We start from the raw sequence: 14,210 nt of genomic DNA, 5'->3' as shown, positions 1-14,210 counted from the left end.
TTTCAAGTCAGGGATTGTGATGCCTCCTGCCTTTCCTTTGTTTCCCAGGATTGCTTTTGCTATTCTAGGCCTCTTCTAGTTCCACATGAATTCTACAAATGTTCCCTCTAGATCTGTGAGGTATACTAATGGTATTTTAATTGGGACTGTATTGAATCTGTACAATTTGGGGAGTATGGCCATTTTCACAATGTTGGTTCTTCCTGTCCATAAGCAAGAAATATCTTTCCATTTTCTGAAATCCTCTTCAATCTTTTTTCAGAGTACTATAATTTTCACTATATAGATTTTTACTTCCTTTGTTAGGCTGATTCCTAAGTATTTCTTTTTTTTTTTTTTAGATGTTATTATGAAAGATTTCACTAATTTCTCTCTCAGTCTGTTTGTTGTTTGTGTACAGGAATGCTATTGATTTTTGAGTGTTGACTTTGTATCCAGCTATGCTACTGAACTTAGTGATTAAATCCATCAGCCTTTTGGTGGAGTTTTGGGGGTATTCTATGTAGAGTGTCATGTCATCTGTGAATAATGATAATTTCACTTCCTCCTTTCCTATCCTTATTCCTTTTATTTCTCTCATTGCCTAATTGCTCTGGCTAATATTTCCAGAACTATATTGAATAGGCGTGGCGACAGTGGACTTCCTTGTCTTGTTCCTGATTTTAAAGTGAAATTTCAATTTTTGTCCATGTAGTATGATGTTGGCCATTGGTTTGTCACAGATGGCTTTTATGAGAGTGAGGTAAAGACCATCTATTCCTATTTTCTGTAGGAAAAATTTTATATAATACTAAAACATCATATAATACTACATTTTTATCATAAATAAGTGTTGGACTTTGTCAAAAGCTTTTTCTGCATCAATTGAGATGATCATGTGATTTTTGTCTTTGGCTGTATTCATATGGTGTGTTACATTAATTGTTTTGCATATATGGAAACATCCCTGCATTCCTGGGGTGAATCCCACTTGGTCATGGTCTATAATCTTCTTGACGGTTTGTTTCATTCCGTTTGCTAGTATTCTACTGAGATTTTGGCATCTATATTCATTAGGGAGATTGGTGAGGCAAGGGTCCGAAGGTCCCTGATGCTCAGTGTGGCTCCCACAATGGTGGTGGAGTGCAAGTAGCGGTCGCCAATGCCCCCAAAGCTTTCCAGAGCCCAACTGGCTCCCATGCGGGGTTCCCAAAGTTGCCCAGGGTTCAGTCCCACTTCCACAAGGGTGCAGGTGTGGGTGGGGCGTGGTCACTTAGGTTCCTGAAGCTGCCCAGGGTTAGGGTGTGCGGGTGGGCAGGTTTTGGTCACCAAGGCTTCCGGACCTGTCCGAGACCCAGCCCAGTTCCCACGCCAGTGGGGGAGGGGTGAGAACACAGTCCCTGAGGCTGCTCAAGTTGTCGGGGGCTCAGCCTGGCTCGCACGCTGGTGGGGTAGGGGCGGGGGAAGCTCACCGAAGTTTCTGAAGCTCTCTGGGGTTCAGTCCGGCTTCTGCAAAGGTGCAGGGAGGGGCAGGTCGTGGTCACCCAAGCTCCAGCCACTGCCTGGGATCCAGCCCAGTTCCCAAACCGGTAGGGGAGGGAGGAGGGTGCAGTCACCCAGGCTGCTGAAGCAGACCAGGGTTCAGCTCAGTTCCCATCAGGTTGTTTTCTTGTTTTGCTTTGTTTTGTTTTGTTTTGTTTTGTTTTGTTTTGTTTTGTTTTTTACAAATTCTGGAAAATCTCTGTAGGTTTAGAACTCTGTACTTTCAGAAGTCTACCCAGTTACTATGAGATTAGTCTCATAATTCAACCATCATATAATACTACACTTACACTGCCAAAAATGTATATATATAATATGGATGGCCACCTCTGGTAATGTTAGGAGAAATAAATTGTCACCAGGAAATCTAGTGTGGTGTGTGTCTGCTTCTTTTAAAGAATACTTCAGGGGCTGCGCATGGGGTGCACACCTTGAAGCAGGGAGATTGTTGGGAGTTTGAGACCAGCCTGGGCTACAAAGTGAGCTCAAAGCCAGCCTGAATTGCATAGTGAGATCCTGTCTCAAAAAGACAAAAATAAAAATAAAGAAACACTTCAGCTAAACACCTCTAATCCCTGCTACTTGGGAGACTGAGGCAGGAGGACTGCAAGTGCAAGAATATCATGAGCAACTTACAAGATCCTGTCTCAGAATAGAACAAAAGGGGCTGGGGATATAGCTCTGGCACAAGTGCCTGCCTAGCAAGCACAAGGTCCTGAGTTTGATCCCTGGTACCCCACCCCCCCAAAAAAAACAAAAACAAAAACCTGATTGTATCTAGTTGTTTATTCTTTATTTGATAAACATTTATTGAACAATTACTTCACACCAAGGCCTGGGCTTGGAATTAAGGCAAATATCCAGGGATATTATTTTCTACTCGAGAATATAGTACATTCACTTGGACAGCCTGAAGTGTAAGGAACAGTGTGAGACAGAGACCAGTCAAAACCACCAGGCTTGTGTAAAGGTAACATGGTGTGGAATTTATTGTGCCTGGGAACAAGCAGAGGACAAAAAGGCCATCTGTAGGGACCAAAGAGAAGCAGGCTTTTTTTTTTTTATAGGGGTTGAAAGAAGGCTAGGGACATTAGCTGGGAAAATCTCAGTAAACCTCAGTGGTCAAAGTTCTCAGATGCTTCATGTCTCTGTGGGCAACATCATAGAGGCATCTGGTATGAATGCTTGAGTGTCTTTAGGTGTCCCATCTTATCTCTTTTAAGACATCTTGTGTTTGCCAAGGGAACCAGTGTTGAGCTGAGAACAATGCCTCCACTGGTAGACGGGTTGGGTACTGGGAGAGTCATGTCTGAATTGAGCCTTACAATAATATGCCAAATATTGACGGTCTTAAAAAAGGTAGAAAGATTTGTGGAAATCTGAAAGGGATAAAAATACTTTCTGTAGTGAGAATCAGGAAAGATTAATGGAAGAGTGTGTATTTGAATAAAGCACTGAAAAATGGGTGGAATTAACAAAACAATGTTACAATGTTTCCAAAGACTATTTTAGCTATCTCCAGCTGTCTATATTTCCTTGCATTTGAGAGTCAGAATTAATTACTGTGAGAAATAACTGTGGAGGGGAATGTACATAAATATCACATCTCTCTATATATCCACAATCTGTGCCATATGTTTTGCAGTGTCATCCTACTATAAGCATGGGCTTTCCCTGTGACATCCCTTAGCCCATGGGAAACTAGCTGTGATGCATGTAGAGGCTTGAGAAGTGCTTACCCAGTTATGCATGCCTTCCGTGACTCTACTACGTTAAAAAAGTGCACCAAGGCTAGCTGTTTGGCACCAGGATGAGGAAAATTTCCCAGAAATCTCCTCAGCCGAGCCAAATCTCTGAACACCAGCAGGACACATATGTGAGTGATTCAGCCAAGGCAGCTGAGCCAACCAGCCAAATCCTACCAAGACCAGCTGACTCCAGCTTGCTGACATGTATGAGAAACAACAAACAACTTAGGCAACTGAGTTTTGAGGATGTTTTATACTAATACATTGTAATAACTGCCATTAGAGGACTGTTTTATTTTATTCTTGTTCCAACTTCTTGGGAAATAAAATGGCTTTTATTATTCTGATTTACAGAAAATATGTCTTTGAGTTCAAGATAGGCAAATGAATTGTTTACTTTTTTTCCCTCCCAGTATCTTCTTTCAAGTGACCAACACAAGACAAAAATTTATACCAGCACTGAAAACCCAGAAGAGGAATAATAACAGACCGTAAAATTGAGCAATTGTAGAAAACCAAGTATATGGAAATAAAGAAGCAACAAAAATACAACCAAAGAACTCCAAAACATCAGATATGAAAAAAGAGACTTTTTGAGAATAAGAGTATCCACAGAACCCTGAAACTCTGCAAATCAGAGCAATTGGGAGTAGAAACTACTCCTGTGTCTGCAGTTTCTCTAACCAATATACCAGAGGCATGTTTGTGGGTAGCATATGCTGGTTTCCTACAGTCATATTTTTCAAACAGTATATCTTAAACCCTAACAATGACTAGACCCATAGTATTAAAAATATTAACTAGTCTTCACATGTCAAATTATAAAATAATTCTCTTATAAAATAAAATTTTATTGTAAATGTTTACCAAATTTTTGTCCCTCAGTATACACAGCAGGGAAACAACAAGACTATCTAAGCTAAAGAATTTCTTAAGGTTTGGAAGAACTCAACAAATAAAAAAATGACTAGACAGTCTTGAACATTTGTGCTGGTTACTGTCTTTCACTCACCCAACATCCTAGCCCATCTTCTTTTTCCTTTCTTGTTTGTTTGTGGGTTTTTTTGGTGTTTTCTCCGGTACCGGGAACCGAACTCACGACCTTGTGCTTGCCAGGCAGGTGCTTTTGCCGCTGAGCTAAATCCCCAGCCCTCTTTTTCCTTTCTAATAGAGTAACACCAATGTAATTCTCTTATGACCTATTTCCCCAGGTAGCTAAATGGCTGGCAGAAGCTGATCCCAGGCTTAGACCTAGGGAATGACAATACATATTTTTGCACATATTACTAATGATTTCCTCAAAACTTCTTATCAGATTTTTCCCCTTAAATTCTTGGCCAATTTTGTATGATATTCCTGAGGCAAGGTTCTTTTGCTCCCAGGAGAAAACCAGATAGTCTCTCTTCACCCTCTAGGTGCCACTGTTACTGGATATCATGCCTGTCTGAGAATGCAGTTACCAATAAGCAGGGCAAGATGAGAGCTAGAAATACCTACCTGCATGACATCACTGAACTAGTCACCCAATTCTGAAGCATGCTCAAATGTTGGCTTTTTATTATAGGAGGTAACAAATGACCCTATTTTTTAAACTAGCTTGTGATGGACTTATGTTACTTGCAATCAAACAACCTTAATTGATAACATTATCCCTAATGCTTGATAATAAGTTATCAAACACCCAATGTAACTTATTAAAAGGGAAAACTAAACCACACAAAATGAAAGTATAATAGTCATGTGCAAAGAAATTTATCACTCTTCTGGCTAAAACTGATATAATGATGTTTATGACATATAGTTAAAAACAATGGCACAGAGAAGAGCTAATGAAATAAAATTGCAAGATGGAATAGCAATACTAATACTAAGCATATTAGAATTCAGGATGAATACCATTAATCAGGCTCAAAACAATTTATATACAAATTATTTTTAATTAGATCATCTAACAGTCATGCAACTTTATTTATCTAACAGCACAGCTTAAAAACATGTAAAGCAACAGACTAATGGAAAACCTAAAGAATTACATAAATCCACAACCATAATAAAATTCCCTCCCCCCCTCTGGTACCGGGAACCAAACTCACGACCTTGCGCGTGCCAGGCAGGCGCTTTGCCGCTGAGCTAAATCCCCAGCCCCCATAATAAAATATTTTTAAAAGCTCCCTCAGAAATTGGCAGCTCAAACAGGACATGATTATACATTCTCAAGGAATGTGAGAATGTATCTCATATCTCATGTGGTTTGCTGTATTTATATATTTCTTGTGGTGGCATGTACTACAAATCGTGAAATATATATATTTTAAAAATTTTATACAACAAAAAAGGATGGAGAAATAGAAAGAGCCCTTCCTGGTCTTGGTCATGGTCCAGGAAGTTTGTATCTGTAATCTCATAGAAAAGTTATTGGAATTCTAGCAAATTAATTCCAACCTACCACTTTCAGTGCAACACATGGCAAGAACAGTGACACTAAGCCATATCTGTAGTTATGGGGAGCCAAGGGGGCCTAAGTCCAGCTAGGATAATGGCTAAGGGGAAAAAAGGCCTTGACCCAGGGCTGAACCTGGGTTTTATTAATTCGTGATGAAGGGAGTGGCTTGAGGATAAGTGACTGAGAATGGTAGGAAGTACATGAGTGATTACTGAGCTGGGCTAGGTAGGTGTTCAGAAATCATCTCTGCAATATGCAGAGAGAATGATATGCAGAAAGAGTAATCTCCATAACACAACTGAGATAGTATGTAATGTTTTGGGGTGGGCGCCTCAGCTCTGATGTGTAATTTTTATGCCTGAGAAGTTATAGCCTTTTATCTTGAGGCTCATCCCAGCAGTACAGAGCATGGCTCTCCAAACTGCCCCTGCTCAACATGTTTTGGGAGCTACAGGGATGAGGAAACACTGCCCTGTTGCCTTGCTTCAGAGACTGCACATCAACAACTCAGCTGGACTGATTTACATTGCTCAAAGCCAACTGAAGGGATAAGGAAAAGTCCTCGCCAGCTCTGCACATATTAGTACATGGAAATAGGGCCAGGTTCAGCCAAAATGGAGACAACTGCTTCTCCTTCTTCAAGGAGTGGCACCCAGGTGGTCCTCCACAGAAATATGTCTCTGATACAAGTGACAAAATTAATTAAAATCACCTATGCAACACTGATTGTCTATAAAACTGTATTTCTTGTGTTAGTCAGATGTAGTATTTATATATCTTTCAGAATGCTTTATACCTACCATAGGGTGAGAGGGTTATGTATTCAGAAAATGTAAAATCACTCTCTTTTGCTTAAAACATGTAGTGGAAAATGAAAAAACAATTTGCAGCTCATAATGAACAAAGTAAATTATAAAAAGGATATGAATAGTAAAAGTTTGAACTTCTGTATATGTATAGTAAATATGTTACTGTAACCAACTACAGGAAAAGAAATGCAAGTCTCAAAAATTGACTACTTGCAAGGTCATGAAAAAAATCCTAATAAGCCAGCAAAGGCAGATATTATTCAGGCAATATTCACTAATAGCAAAGCAATGAAATTAAAATTCAATTATTTTAAGTCTAGCAAAAATAATCTACTCATCATTTGATAATATTCTTCAAAAATTTTAAAATACCTCAATAATTAGAGAAAAAAACATTAAAAATAATATTCCAACTACTTACATGTAAACTCAAAAAAGGCCTAAGTCATCAATCTATAAATTGTACAGACTTATGTGTATCCACTGCATTGCAGTAAAAGACATATAAGCTTACTAAATAATCTGCCATTCCGAAAGATAAATTTGAGGTATTCGTAGGTAAATGACGCAACTTGAGAATTTAATAGTAAGTGAAATAAGTTGGACATATAGACTTACATATTGCAGTTTTGCTTATATTAGAAATTCAAATATATATATTCTATGTAATATATATATAACAAAAAAAGATAAATAAGAAGGAAGTTCAAATAATTCCCCAAATTACCTATTCTGTTGTTTCAAAAATATTTTAACATACATGCTAGGGGCTGGGGATTTAGCTCAGTGGCACAGCGCCTGCCTGGCAAGCACAAGGTCATGAGTTTGATTCCCCGTACCAGAAAAAAAAAAAAAAAAACATACATGCTAATTTGTTTCTTATACCAGTTTCTCTTAATGCATTGAAGTTTCATTCTATTATGTTTGTTTCTTCTTTGTAAGAACCTTTTTTGTCTATGTCTTATACTCTAACTACTTCAAAAACTATAATACACAGTGTATTAACTATTTTTATTCTCATTACTTCATTATGAAATTTTATTTTTTCACAAAATAAAAAAAAGAACATCAAGATAAACCCAAAGAAACAAGGTATATAGCGCTGAAGTGAATGTATCCCCTACTGACAACATATACATATTACATAAAATACAAAATAAACTGAATATAAAAATGAAACATGAAAAAATAAAATATAAAAATAACTTTATACATAGCTAAACTCATGGGAGTAAAGGGAAAAAAATCTAAGTGGCAGAACACAAAAGATAAACAGTGGAATACAGAGTTGACTCATAAGCCCAAGGAAAGAACAAAGTTATAATCTCAAAATGGGGTGCTGTTTTGAGATACCTACATAAAACATGGCTACTCCATGAGTGCTTCATTCTAGAAAAGAGGATTAAAAGAATTTCATGTACCCACGCAGGAAAATGGCAAAGTTCACTCTTGGTCAAGGGTCTTGGGTAGGCCAAAAAGTTACCTATGAGAAAGTAAAACCACAGATCTGTACTACGGAAGGGAAAAGGGAGTCTGCATTTACATTACTTGTTTTTTGCAACTATCAGGAGTCCCCAAGATTGTCCACACTTCTGTGTCACTAGAAAGACTTACAGGACTTGGCATATAGCTACTCAACAGCTAAGATTTACTAGAGTGAAAGGCTATGAAACAAAACCAGCAAGGGCAAAAAAGCAAAGTCTGGAGAAAACCAGATGCAAGCTTCCAAGAATCTTCTCCCAGTAGTCACATGTATAAACCAACAATTCCAACAATAATTGTGGCCAAGTTCAATAGAGACTAAGATCAAGATTTTAACAGGAAACAACTCATCTAGGTTCTTCTTGTCAACACATACAACATCCTGGATTCTAAGTGTTACTGTCCAGCTGGTGGGTTCTTCTCTCAATTCAGAAAGAATTACAAGACAGAGAGTCAAAAATAGGACTGAGCAAAAGTATTTATTGCAGAGAGAAAGTGCAAAGTAGAATTTATCGTAAAGTGAAAACAGAAAGCATTGAACCTAGGAGGGGACCCAAATGGATTGCCAAAGAGACTCTTTGTCTAGAAGTTTTTAAACACAAAAATGACAGTCTCAGCCAAACTGAGATCAACCAGGGTTACAAGCAGGAAAGTTTGACTTAGAAGTGGGCCTGTAGGACCTCTGGCAATATACCAAGTGTACTTTTGTAAACACCATTAATTGTAACTTTTCTAAAATTAGCAGAACAAAGACAGTCATTAGAAAGGTATGAATAAATATCTTATTCCTGGGCAAGAAAATCCTGTCAATCTAATGAGTCCTTTGTTGACCCTGGCCATGGCCATCATATCCTTCACTGAATCATCCTGACTCCCTCTTCAGGGAGGGAAAGGCTTGGCTTTTCCCTGGCAGTCTGTCATGTCTGTGGAACTCTTTGCTAGAAACCTCCTTTCCATTCCTTTCTCCTCATGGGCCAACATCACTCTGAAAAATCCTCTCATCTCCCCACAGGGCCCCACTCCTTCCAATACACATCATGTGTTGTAGTTTGGGATTTTGCAAGGGGAAATAATACAATACAGGGTACCTAATTATAAGATTGTTTTATAATAGTCACCCAAAGAGTCATATACAAAAAGAGTGCAGGAAATCTGTCCACACACTAAAGACCAACCAAAAAATCCAGCTGAGGGCTGGATCCCATGATAATGTCCTGCATGAGTCCAGCTGAAGACCTAGAATTCATAACAATGCCCACCACTAGTCTAACTGGAGGTCAAGAGCCCACAAAGCCTCATGCAGGCCTGTTTCATGGATCTGCACTGGAAAGACCAGAAGGTCAGCGGTGAAAGCTACAAAGTCTGTGCCAGATGAAGGCTCTGTTCTAGCAGCCTAAGGGATCTTCACTGGAGTGAGGAAGCGATACTCAAAGTGAGGACCAGAGCTCTCCTAAAAAGCACCACAGCTATCCTCAGCAAAGTCCCGAGCTCCTCCCATGATGAGAACAGTCGTGTCCATACCAGGAAAGCCAGTGTAACTAGCTTCTCCAGGACTGAACAGTGCACCAATCTTCCCCTCCCAAGAAAGGAAGCAATGCTCAAAGTAAGGACCAGAGCTCCCCTAAAGTGAAATGTAGCCATTCTTAAGTCCCAAGTTCCTCTGGTGATGAGAACAGCTGCATTCATATCAGGAAAGCTAGCCTGACAAGCTCCGCCAAGAGAACTAACAACAGCCTCTTAACAGCTTCTCATCTTCCTCTCCTGTCTTCCTTTTTATTTTGCTGGCAACAATCCTCAGGTGGACTTCCCACAACTAGCACCACGCTGGTTCAGTTCAGCTGGGTGTTACAAGCTGACTACCTGTTGTCAATCCACAAGTTAGGAAAATGACTCCTCAACCTTAGAAAATGGAACTTAAGCCAAACCATGCCTACACAGAGTCTCATTATTTCTCTGCTTCACTAGGAAAGCAGATGCTCCTCATAAACTACACTGGCTGGCAAACAGTTTAGGTACGGCAAGCCACTCTTAACACATAGGAAATGTTTTATGTCATATCAATGTAGGGAAATGTTCACAAACCAAGTTGCTAGATGTTAGCTGATGACCAACCTTGTAAGTAGGCCTTTTTAAGAATAAGCAGTCTCAGTTTGCTGTGTTAACTCTGTTCTGTACAGAAAACCTACATAGAGAAATTAAGAGAAAAACTGGTGAAAATATTTCCACTTACTAAGTTGTAGCAGGCTCCAGCAGCTCAACAATCCTGCTGCAACCAACAGAAAAGGCTGGATAAATTATATATCACTTTGTAAAGACAGCAGAAAACTGGGAGGGGGAAGAGCTAGGTGGATCTGAGTCACAGAGAAGCCCTTTGGATCCTGGCCTCTTTGAGATTAAATCTATCCATTACTCTGATACCCAAAAAAAGGAAGGTTTCAACAATATCTTTGCCATCTGAGCACATGAACAAGTGTGTAAAATGAAGGGATTGGCCAAATTTTGGGTAAGCCAGCTATGTATTTTCTGTACTTTGTATTTTACTTAGAAGACCTTGAAAAAAAACCAAATCTCAGGCATCCGTCATGTATGAGAATGTGACTGAGTTTCACTAGCAAAGAGTGGGACCAGCTGGCCCCAGCTCTTATAGGCTTGATGCTGGTGGCCTATGGGAACTTGGTTTCTGCAAGGAGTCAGGACAACAAACCAGATGTGATCTCAACATTTGTAGAAGATAGAGTCATAAATACAAGAAGGAGAAACACTACAGAGTATTTTTCAGGGAAAACCCGGTACAAGCTAATAGATGAGGTTGACAATAGTGGATAACAATTTGATCTCCAATACACCTTTTTACTGTGACTGATCATGGGAGGTAGCATGGGAAAATTCACTTGACTCTAATAAATGGAAAATCATTGTACCATAGCTCATCAAGTTCTGAAGTTAAAGCTCATGGATTAAGAGTTACACGAAAATCAAAATTAGGGTTTAACTAACATTTTGGCAGTGATATATATTTATAATATAAACTTGCTAACAAAAATAAGTGATTTGTGTTGTAGTTGTTAACACTTGAATTTTATCCTTTTATGGTCAGAAAACAAGGTTTTTACTGAGGTCTTATTATTTATCAAATTTTTCTTTTTAGTCTACTACATGATTTATTTTTGCACTTGTAAAGAAAATACATTCTCTATTTGTTGATCATGGATCTGCACTGGAAAGACCAAATTTAATGGTTTGAGCTTAGTGATATATTCAGATTTTAGATACCTCTGCCTTTGGCAGCTAGAGGTGGTGACTTGATCAGTTCCTGAAAGTTAAACTCTTCCATTGTAATCAATTTGTACATTTCTTCCCATATCTATCGATTACTGACATATATGTTCATCGTGATTATATAGTACATTATAGTTATATTCCCTGTAAAATATGCCTTGCTATAAAAACCTTCACCCAAAATTCTGTTGTCAGATGTTATGAAGTTTGGTTCATACTTAAATACTTCTTTTAATGCTTTTGTTTTAATCTTTTCTATTACTTTAATGTCTTATAAACATCGTTGGTTTTTTTTTTTTTTTGAGACAGGGTCTCACTTTGTAGTTCAGGGTGGTCTTGAACTCATTATGTAGCCAACGCTGACCTCTAACTCATGCAATCCTCTTTTATCAGTTTCCCAAGTACTTGGATTATAGGCATGTGTCACTGTGCCTGGCTGGGCTACACAGTGAGCTCAAGGGCACAGCAAGACCTTTGTCTCAAAATAAATAGACAGACAGATATATAAAAAGTTGGGGGGTTTTTTGGTTTGCTTTAGACAGGGTCTCACTACATACTTCAGGCTGGACTTGAACTCACTATGTAGCCTGGGCTGGCCTCAAACTTGCAATGATCCTCCTGCTTCAGCCTCCCTCCTGAGTGCTGAGATTACAGACGTGTGCCACCATGTCTGGCATATTTTAATGTTTTTAAAAGTATTTTTATCTTCACTAAATTAATTTGAAGTTTTTGGTATGTCACAATTGTTTTTGTTCTTATGGTGGTTTTCCATTTATTTTTCTTGGACTTACTCATCTTATACCGTTAGTCTACATACACACATATCCTATAACATATTAATAGTCTATAAATGTTTGCTTTATAGCTCAGTTTTATATTACTAACCTCAATTCTGTATTTTTTAGTGTCTCCTAGGTTTGTTCTTTTCATGAGGACTTCCATCAAGAATGGTTCCAATGTGAGTCTTTGTATGGTAAATATTGAGGCCCCACATTCATGGAAACATTTTTCTGTTCTAGTATTTGATGACTTGTCTGAATGTAACATTCTAGGCTGAAGTTCTTTTCTTTTAAAGTAATAGTCCATTATCCTCTTGAACACCATTTTAAAATCTGATGTCAATTTAATTCTTATTCCTTTGTAAATGTTCTTTTTAGCTTTACTACTGTAAATTTCACTGTAATGTATTCATTTTGAGAATTTTACTTACCCCCTCCCTTATATCCTCTGGGCACATTCATTATAGGATATTCTTTTAATTACTGGAAATGTATCCTCAGTCTTCTTTCCAATATTCTATGCTGTTTTCTTTTTACTTCTAGGACCATTAGATGGTGGTACTTTTACTTCCATCCTTCATGTTGCTTAATTTTTTATATATCCTTTTTTATTCTTGGTTGCTGACTTCTAATGACTTTTTTCAATGTAATCTCACAAAAGATAGCTACATTACGTTATAGAAATAAGATGTGGCAAAACATTTACTACTGTAAGAAACATAGACAAAATAATTCAATAGATTACAAGTAAAAGAACAGAATGATATATGCCAGGCAAATAAGTGAAACAAACCATTGTAGTGATACTGATAACAAAACAGAATAAAAAATAAAGCTTTCCTGGACCAGCTGTGATGACAAATGCCTGTAATCCCAGCAGTTTAGATGAGATAGGGTACTGCAAATTCAAGCCCAGCCTGGACAACTTAATGGTTTAGTGAGAACTGGTCCCAAATAAAAATAACAAAATGGAGGCCAAGTACATAGTTTAGTGTGAAATTGTCAGCTCAAACCCCTAGTACTACCAAACAAAACAAAACATTTTTCCAGGGACATAATATACTGACCAAAAGACTGTATATGCATGTAACAATATACAATAGTTCCAAATTATATAGAAAGCCCAAACTAACAAAACTACAGAGAAACTATTAAGTATACAACTATAAGTGGGATTTTAACATATTATACACTTGTCAGAAAATAAATGAAGCAGTTAAAATACATACACACACACATTTATCCAATACTTATTACACAGGAAAGCATACTAATTCATAGAAAAACTTACCCTCAACACTGAGAAAATACATTCTTTTCAAATATAAACTAACCACGTACTAAGACACAAAGAAAACACCAGTATATTCCAAAAAGTTAACATCATACAAACCATGTTTTCAATGTAAGGCAAAAGCAACAAAGAGGCAACTTTGAAAGTCATTTTAAAAAGTCATAATACCAGCAAAATAAATATCTAAGAAATTCTAAGGAAAAAAAAAAATAACGAATTAAAAAAAAAAAAAGACTGAGGATGTAGCTCAGTGGGAAGGCCTCAATTCCCAGGACTAGAGAAGGATGGACAGACAGATAGACACAAATCATCAATGGAGAGTATTCAGTGTTTAGAGAAGCATAGTAAAGTGAATTTTTTGGTGCCGGGAATTGAACTCAGGACCTCATGCTTGCCAGGCAAGTGCTGTGCCACTGGGCTATATCCCTGGCAATAAAGTGATTCTATGGTTTGAATTGTGCCTTTTTCTGTGAGTACTCTTTAGTAGTTTACTGATTACCAGTACTAAAATTACTCTTAATTTTAAAAATGCAGTGGTGATACCTCTTGTTTATTCAACATGAAGTGGCACACACTGAAGAATTTTGTGTCAGTTAACTAAGATAAATTTCATGACCAAACTGTCATTTTGTGCATGACCCTATTTGAGTCTTTTTTTTTTTTTTTTAATAAATAGTTATAATTATCAGAGCCAGGGCTTAACCACCACACTGCATCGTGCAACAGTTTACAAAAACATGAAGTCACAAAAGCACCTCTCTAGTAGCCAGAAAAACATTTCTAATATCCGGAGAAATACGGGCATTAAAACTAAAGTAGTCTTCCGGCTGGCTAGCTTCCTGCCTGGTGGCTCCC

The 14,210-nt window shown here is 37.9% G+C and overlaps 1 protein-coding gene across 1 annotated transcript in view; it reads right to left on the bottom strand.

Annotated features, from left to right (window-relative positions):
* The window catches only part of LOC102005616 (cytochrome P450 2C18-like), a 105,087-nt gene extending 92,557 nt beyond the window's left edge, over positions 1-12,530 (bottom strand). The window contains exon 1 of the mRNA XM_013506232.1: positions 12,168-12,530. Coding sequence (XP_013361686.1) covers positions 12,168-12,386 — 219 coding nt within the window. The 5' untranslated portion in view covers positions 12,387-12,530. The remainder of the gene's footprint in view (positions 1-12,167) is intronic.
* Positions 12,531-14,210: the final 1,680 nt, after the last annotated feature.

Source organism: Chinchilla lanigera, unplaced genomic scaffold (assembly GCF_000276665.1).
Source record: "Chinchilla lanigera isolate Chin_1 unplaced genomic scaffold, ChiLan1.0 scaffold00106, whole genome shotgun sequence".
Taxonomy (NCBI): domain Eukaryota; kingdom Metazoa; phylum Chordata; class Mammalia; order Rodentia; family Chinchillidae; genus Chinchilla; species Chinchilla lanigera.
Note: the sequence above shows the minus strand (reverse complement) of the source record. Positions and strands in the feature narration are given on the sequence as shown.